Source organism: Bombina bombina, chromosome 1, assembly GCF_027579735.1.
Source record: "Bombina bombina isolate aBomBom1 chromosome 1, aBomBom1.pri, whole genome shotgun sequence".
In the NCBI taxonomy this organism is placed as follows: domain Eukaryota; kingdom Metazoa; phylum Chordata; class Amphibia; order Anura; family Bombinatoridae; genus Bombina; species Bombina bombina.
Window position 1 is genome coordinate 230,716,970 of NC_069499.1, and position 9,036 is coordinate 230,726,005.

At 43.2% G+C, this 9,036-nt stretch overlaps 1 protein-coding gene across 1 annotated transcript in view; it reads right to left on the reverse strand.

The window, feature by feature from the left end:
* PACS2 (phosphofurin acidic cluster sorting protein 2) overlaps positions 1-9,036 on the reverse strand; it is a 657,507-nt gene that overhangs the window by 132,521 nt on the left and 515,950 nt on the right. Inside the window, exon 12 of the mRNA XM_053711716.1 lies at positions 5,404-5,472. Within this exon, the coding sequence (XP_053567691.1) occupies positions 5,404-5,472 (69 nt within the window). The remainder of the gene's footprint in view (positions 1-5,403; positions 5,473-9,036) is intronic.

Genomic DNA, 9,036 nt, shown 5'->3' on the forward strand with positions numbered 1-9,036 from the left:
CCAAAAAGAGAGAGAGGTAGAAGTTGCTTTTTGACCTCTCCTTTTACCAGAATAAACAACAAACAAGGAAGATGTTTGTCTGAAATCCTTTGTAGCATCTAAATAGAATTTTAGAGCACGAACTACATCCAAATTGTGCAACAAACGTTCCTTCTTTGAAACTGGATTCGGACACAAAGAAGGCACGACTATCTCCTGGTTAATGTTTTTGTTAGAAACAACTTTCGGAAGAAAACCAGGTTTAGTACGCAAAACCACCTTATCTGCATGGAACACCAGATAAGGAGGAGAACACTGCAGAGCAGATAACTCTGAAACTCTTCTAGCAGAAGAAATTGCAACCAAAAACAAAACTTTCCAAGATAATAACTTAATATCTACGGAATGTAAGGGTTCAAACGGAACCCCCTGAAGAACTGAAAGAACTAAATTGAGACTCCAAGGAGGAGTCAAAGGTTTGTAAACAGGCTTGATTCTAACCCGAGCCTGAACAAAAGCTTGAACATCTGGCACAGCCGCCAGCTTTTTGTGAAGTAAAACAGATAAAGCAGAAATCTGTCCCTTCAAAGAACTTGCAGATAATCCTTTCTCCAAACCTTCTTGAAGAAAGGATAGAATCTTAGGAATTTTTATCTTGTTCCATGGGAATCCTTTAGATTCACACCAACAGATATATTTTTTCCATATTTTATGGTAGATTTTTCTAGTTACAGGCTTTCTGGCCTGAACAAGAGTATCAATGACAGAATCTGAGAACCCTCGCTTTGATAAAATCAAGCGTTCAATCTCCAAGCAGTCAGTTGGAGTGAGGCCAGATTCGGATGTTCGAACGGACCTTGAACAAGAAGGTCTTGTCTCAAAGGTAGCTTCCATGGTGGAGCCGATGACATATTCACCAGGTCTGCATACCAAGTCCTGCGTGGCCACGCAGGAGCTATCAAGATCACCGATGCCCTCTCCTGATTGATCCTGGCTACCAGCCTGGGGATGAGAGGAAACGGTGGGAATACATAAGCTAGGTTGAAGGTCCAAGGTGCTACTAGTGCATCTACTAGAGCCGCCTTGGGATCCCTGGATCTGGACCCGTAGCAAGGAACCTTGAAGTTCTGACGAGAGGCCATCAGATCCATGTCTGGAATGCCCCACAATTGAGTAATTTGGGCAAAGATTTCCGGATGGAGTTCCCACTCCCCCGGATGAAATGTCTGACGACTCAGAAAATCCGCTTCCCAATTTTCCACTCCTGGGATGTGGATTGCAGACAAGTGGCAGGAGTGAGTCTCCACCCATTGAATGATTTTGGTCACTTCTTCCATCGCCAGGGAACTCCTTGTTCCCCCTTGATGGTTGATATACGCAACAGTCGTCATGTTGTCTGATTGAAACCGTATGAATTTGGCCTTTGCTAGCTGAGGCCAAGCCTTGAGAGCATTGAATATCGCTCTCAGTTCCAGAATATTTATCGAGAGAAGAGATTCTTCCCGAGACCAAAGACCCTGAGCTTTCAGGAGTTCCCAGACCGCGCCCCAGCCCACCAGACTGGCGTCGGTCGTGACAATGACCCACTCTGGTCTGCGGAAGCTCATCCCCTGTGACAGGTTGTCCAGGGTCAGCCACCAACGGAGTGAATCTCTGGTCCTCTGATCTACTTGTATCGTCGGAGACAAGTCTGTATAATCCCCATTCCACTGACTGAGCATGCACAGTTGTAATGGTCTCAGATGAATTTGCGCAAAAGGAACTATGTCCATTGCCGCGACCATCAAACCTATTACTTCCATGCACTGCGCTATGGAAGGAAGAGGAACAGAATGAAGTACTTGACAAGAGCTTAGAAGTTTTGATTTTCTGGCCTCTGTCAGAAAAATCCTCATTTCTAAGGAGTCTATTATTGTTCCCAAGAAGGGAACTCTTGTTGACGGAGATAGAGAACTTTTTTCTACGTTCACTTTCCACCCGTGAGATCTGAGAAAGGCCAGGACAATGTCCGTATGAGCCTTTGCTTGTGGTAGGGACGACGCTTGAATCAGTATGTCGTCCAAGTAAGGTACTACTGCAATGCCCCTTGGTCGTAGCACCGCTAGAAGGGACCCTAGTACCTTTGTGAAAATTCTTGGAGCAGTGGCTAATCCGAATGGAAGTGCCACAAACTGGTAATGCTTGTCCAGAAAGGCGAACCTTAGGAACCGATGATGTTCCTTGTGGATAGGAATATGTAGATACGCATCCTTTAAATCCACCGTGGTCATGAATTGACCTTCCTGGATGGAAGGAAGAATTGTCCGAATGGTTTCCATTTTGAACGATGGAACCTTGAGAAACTTGTTTAGGATCTTGAGATCTAAGATTGGTCTGAATGTTCCCTCTTTTTTGGGAACTATGAACAGATTGGAGTAGAATCCCATCCCTTGTTCTCCTAATGGAACAGGATGAATCACTCCCATTTTTAACAGGTCTTCTACACAATGTAAGAATGCCTGTCTTTTTATGTGGTCTGAAGACAATTGAGACCTGTGGAACCTCCCCCTTGGGGGAAGCCCCTTGAATTCCAGAAGATAACCTTGGGAGACTATTTCTAGCGCCCAAGGATCCAGAACATCTCTTGCCCAAGCCTGAGCGAAGAGAGAAAGTCTGCCCCCCACCAGATCCGGTCCCGGATCGGGGGCCAACATCTCATGCTGTCTTGGTAGCAGTGGCAGGTTTCTTGGCCTGCTTACCTTTGTTCCAGCCTTGCATTGGCCTCCAGGCTGGCTTGGCTTGAGAAGTATTACCCTCTTGCTTAGAGGATGTAGCACTTGGGGCTGGTCCGTTTCTGCGAAAGGGACGAAAATTTGGTTTATTTTTAGCCTTGAAAGACCTATCCTGAGGAAGGGCGTGGCCCTTACCCCCAGTGATATCAGAGATAATCTCTTTCAAGTCAGGGCCAAACAGCGTTTTCCCCTTGAAAGGTATGTTAAGCAATTTGTTCTTGGAAGACGCATCCGCTGACCAAGATTTTAGCCAAAGCGCTCTGCGCGCCACAATAGCAAACCCTGAATTTTTCGCCGCTAATCTAGCCAATTGCAAAGTGGCGTCTAAAGTAAAAGAGTTAGCCAATTTGAGAGCATGAATTCTGTCCATAATCTCCTCATAAGAAGAATCTTTATTGAGCGACTTTTCTAGTTCATCGAACCAGAAACACGCTGCTGTAGTGACAGGAACCATGCATGAAATTGGTTGTAGAAGGTAACCTTGCTGAACAAACATCTTTTTAAGCAAACCCTCTAATTTTTTATCCATAGGATCTTTGAAAGCACAACTATCTTCTATAGGGATAGTAGTGCGTTTGTTTAGAGTAGAAACCGCCCCCTCGACCTTGGGGACTGTCTGCCATAAGTCCTTTCTGGGGTCGACCATAGGAAACAATTTCTTAAATATAGGGGGAGGGACAAAAGGTATGCCGGGCCTTTCCCATTCTTTGTTTACAATGTCCGCCACCCGCTTGGGTATAGGAAAAGCTTCGGGGGGCCCCGGGACCTCTAGGAACTTGTCCATCTTACATAATTTCTCTGGAATGACCAAATTCTCACAATCATCCAGAGTAGATAACACCTCCTTAAGCAGAGCGCGGAGATGTTCCAATTTAAATTTGAATGTAATCACATCAGGTTCAGCTTGTTGAGAAATTTTCCCTGAATCTGAAATTTCTCCCTCAGACAAAACCTCCCTGGCCCCCTCAGACTGGTGTAGGGGCACTTCAGAACCAATATCATCAGCGTCCTCATGCTCTTCAGTATTTTCTAAAACAGAGCAGTCGCGCTTTCGCTGATAAGTGGGCATTTTGGCTAAAATGTTTTTGATAGAATTATCCATTACAGCCGTTAATTGTTGCATAGTAAGGAGTATTGGCGCACTAGATGTACTAGGGGCCTCCTGTGTGGGCAAGACTGGTGTAGACGAAGGAGGGGATGATGCAGTACCATGCTTACTCCCCTCACTTGAGGAATCATCTTGGGCATCATTTTCTCTAAATTTTGTGTCACATAAATCACATCTATTTAAATGAGAAGGAACCTTGGCTTCCCCACATACAGAACATAGTCTATCTGATAGTTCAGACATGTTAAACAGGCATAAACTTGATAACAAAGTACAAAAAACGTTTTAAAATAAAACCGTTACTGTCACTTTAAACTGAACACACTTTATTACTGCAATTGTGAAAAAGTATGAAGGAATTGTTCAAAATTCACCAAAATTTCACCACAGTGTCTTAAAGCCTTAAAAGTATTGCACACCAAATTTGAAAGCTTTAACTCTTAAAATAACGGAACTGGAGCCGTTTTTATATTTAACCCCTATACAGTCCCTGGTATCTGCTTTGCTGAGACCCAACCAAGCCCAAAGGGGAATACGATACCAAATGACGCCTTCAGTAAGCTTTTTCTATGTATCTGAGCTCCTCACACATGCATCTGCATGTCTTGCTTCCCAAAAACAACTGCGCAATAGAGGCGCGAAAATGAGGCTCTGCCTATGATTAGAGAAGGCCCCCAGTGAAAAAGGTGTCCAATACAGTGCCTGCCGGTTATTTTACATAATTCCCAAGAATAAAATAACTCCTCAAAACTATGAAGTATTAAAAATGCTTATGTATCAATCGTTTTAGCCCAGAAAAATGTCTACCAGTCTTTAAAGCCCTTGTGAAGCCCTTTATTCTCATTTAATAAAAATGGCTTACCGGATCCCATAGGGAAAATGACAGCTTCCAGCATTACCAAGTCTTGTTAGAAATGTGTCATACCTCAAGCAGCAAAAGTCTGCTCACTGTTTCCCCCAACTGAAGTTAATTCCTCTCAACAGTCCTGTGTGGAAACAGCCATCGATTTTAGTAACGGTTGCTAAAATCATTTTCCTCTTACAAACAGAAATCTTCATCTCTTTTCTGTTTCAGAGTAAATAGTACATACCAGCACTATTTTAAAATAACAAACTCTTGATTGAAGAATAAAAACTACATTTAAACACCAAAAAACTCTAAGCCATCTCCGTGGAGATGTTGCCTGTACAACGGCAAAGAGAATGACTGGGGAAGGCGGAGCCTAGGAGGGATCATGTGACCAGCTTTGCTGGGCTCTTTGCCATTTCCTGTTGGGGAAGAGAATATCCCACAAGTAAGGATGACGCCGTGGACCGGACACACCTATGTTGGAGAAAATATGGTATTATTGGATTAGCAATTCAATACCCCCCAGAAGGGAACATGTAACCCAATCTGATTCTTGAGCACCGAGTCTGAGCATCTCCTGTAGGCTTTGGAGGACCGCTGGGAGTGGGAATACTGTCTACTCCCCCCTCTTCCCTCCCCCCCCTGCTCTTTCTAGAGCCGTGTTCATATGATCATTATTAGAGATAATATCTCACCATACTCTATTTTGATTGCTTTCTCATGGTTTATAAGGTTCATAAAGAGATAAATAAGTAACAATCTGTCTAGAGCAGATTCCAACACAGTTAACTGATTAGTAGAATTTGATAATTGAGGTATTTGGCAGAACCCTCTACATTCAAAATGTGTCCCCTGGAGTATTAAGATATATAGATGGAGATAGGGGCATAACGTTTAGAAATGTTGGAATTGTTATATGATAATATTGTACAACTTGTTTCTAAAATCTTTCTGTTTTGTACATGATCAAGAAATATTAAAAATATTTAAAATATTTAAACATAAAATAATGTCCTAAATGTTCTCCATCTCCACTAACCGAGCTCACTAAGTACTTTTGTTAAATCCAGCCTAAAAGATTACAGAATTTGTAGACCTTTCAAGTTCTTAGAAAGATGGGAGTAATGGTTTCCATTTTTGTTTTTTACAGGGAGACAAATAAGAATGTAAAAAATTACCTTTTAATAATGGACTTTTATGAACGGATAACATTTTGAGCACAGGTGAGTCTCACTAAGACATGCTTATGGGTGCCACAGATCATATAATGATAGATTATCACCACTAGTAATTCTTATTAAAAACTTAAATTATGCTTACCTGATCATTTTCTTTTCTTCAGACAGGGAGAGTCCACAGCTGCATTCATTACTTTTGAACCTGGCCACCAGGAGGAGGCAAAGACACCCCAGCCAAAGGCTCAAATACCTCCCCCACTTCCCTCATCCCCCAGTCATTCTGCCGAAGGAACAAGGAACAGTAGGAGAAATATTAGGGTGAAAAAGGTGTCAGAAGAACAAAAACAAAAATTACGGCTGCCCCGCATAAACGCGTGCGGGGAGCTCCCCGTCTGAAGAAAAGAAAATTATCAGGTAAGTATAATTTAATTTTTGTTCATAAACGGGGAAAGTCCACAGCTGCATTCATTACTTTTGGGAAAACAATACCCAAGCTATAGAGGACACTGAATGCAAAACGGGCAGGTACAAAAGGCAGCCCATCTTGAGGGCATCCCAGTCTAAAAACACCCAAACTCCCGACAAAAAAACTGCATCATCAGAAGGACAATCAGACAGAACCAGCAAGGCCCTTGATAGAGACCGCTCAGAAAAAGACTCAATCGAGCCCCTGAGGAGACAAAATCCTGCAGGCTCTCAGCCCTCAAAAAAAAAACTCGCCCCCGACCAGAAGGCGGGGAAGCATCCACAGTCTCCCTGAAAGGAAGAAAAAGGACTCAGATAAGGAAGGCCCCAAGGACCCCCAGGAACTAGGGCAATAAAGTAAAAACCCCAAGAGTTCTCTAAAAGAGTAAACAAGGAGAAGACAGGGCAAAAGCAACAAAACCCCCCACCGAACTAGCAGAGCAAAGGGAGAAAAATCCCAGACCCCCATCTGAACGGAGTCCAAGGGACCAAAGACAAGCCCTGAAACTAAAGGGAGAAAGCAAGAACCCCTCCCCTACGCAGAGTGCTAACTCGCACCCCGGATAGAGAAACCGAAAGACGAACTGTCCCCGGAAGCCGCAAAAAAACCAGCATCAGAATAACTGAATATGCTCTGTAGAAGAATAAAAGTTCCAAAAAGGAGAATCGCCAGAAAACAAAGTAGTAAAAACAAAACTTTATTATAATTATTTTAAAAGTGATGGGACATCATTTTCTTCACATGCTCTGTAGAAGCCCCAGACTTCCTGCAGCAAAAGGTTTAAGCGAACAAAAAAGTCACCGACCCTAGCTAATAAAGCTACAAGCTGCACAGGCCTGCCTATAGAAAAGACAATCTTGCAAATCAAAACTTCCCCAAGAACATCAGGAAAGTGAGGATAGAACCCAGAACCCGCAGAGAAGAACTACTTGCCGAGGAAGGATCCACCGTGAAAACGCCCACCTAAGGAAGGCTCACAAGATCCAACTCTGATACGCGGTCAAAGATCAACAGATTAGACAGAACCCTAACACTCACTCTGGGCAATGGACCCAGCACACATCGACTGGAAATGTCCGAAAAGACAAAGGAATGAAAATTCCCTAAACCAAGACATTCAGGAAGGAAAGGGGAGGGATTCAGCCCCCCCCCCCAAAAAAAGAGCTTGGGTTCCAGAATCCAGGCACAGCTCCCTACCCAAAGACTAAGGACACTCCCAAAGGAGAACTTCTACAATAATGGCACGTCACAAGAGACCAGCCCCACACCTGGCAACCAACAGACAAGGCAGGAGGGACAACCCCACTAAACAGAGGAAGAAAGAGACCTCCAAGCACCAGGCAGACACTGTGGAATGCCAAGTCCACCCCAAGGAAAGGTAAACGAAAACAAAACGGCTCACCGCAAGCAGTTATGGAGTAAAAAGCTGAATAAGGACCCAGAGAGTAAAAAAATGAATAAGGAACCATTTGGCTACCACTGTCAGTCCATCAGAATATCCAAATCTCTGAGAGCAAAGAGAAAAATCCTCCCATAGGAACATAAGATATCCCCGCACTGGGAAACTGGGCCGTCCCGAACCAGTACTAAGGGATCTGCATACAGAACCAAACTTCCCAGTCAAAGACCAGGAACAAAAATGAATATCTCCTGAGGAACCCAGGTTACCTCAAACAGAACAGACCTTGCCCAAAAGGCGATGCAATCCCAGCAAGGGTATTTGTTGGACATAAATTATGAAGAGTACATAGCCACAACTGGATTTGAACTCTTGACTTTCAGCTTTCAAAGCAGCAAAGATCACCCTAAGCCATCGTGGGACATCACATCCAAGGTACCTTGGACACAGAAATTATGTCGTGGAACAGAAACACGGCCCTTCAACTGTGACAGATAGTAGCGTCGCTTCTGACATGGACTTGAGTGAAGAAAGCAGGCAGTGAAACTCGTCAACGCCGATTGCCTATGGAGCTGTTAATATGAGTCGGGATGGTGTCGCAGAAAGACTCTCCCTGCATCTCCGGAATCTTTCACCCATGCTCTCACTGAGAGGCTGACAGGACTACTTAAAACTCCAGTCCCATTCTGAAGAGTACTACCCTCCATAAAAGACTACCGAAACTTCTGACACTTCTCTGCCAACCTCCTGTGACGAGAGGCAAAGAATGATTGGGGGATGAGGGAAGTGGGGGAGGTATTTAAAGTGAAAATAAATTTTAATGGTTTACCACACATCCAGGCATTGTATGTCATTAACATATCCAGATTGCTATATTATTTTTAAAAAAAAAAATATTATTAACAGTTTTATTCTTAGTCTTATAATTCCTACCGTTATCTAGCACGCTCCGCCCACCTTCCACTTCCTATCTCTCAGTGAATTTATGTATAGAGCGGTCCCAACCACTCTATACGTAGCTGCAGTGCGCGTTCACAAACACCGAGCGCATTGCCCCTCCAATGGCAATTCAGCTATTCATTACAGTTTCATCATATTGAAAATTCTCAATCATACAAAGTTATTTTTGTTCATGGATAAAACGATTGATAACATTATTGTGTTATCAATCGTTTTATCCATGAACAAAAATAACTGTCTGAGAATTTTCAATATGATGAAACTGTAATGAATAGCATTCTAAGTGTAAGGCATTGCGATTACTTCAAAAATATAATTTTAGCAT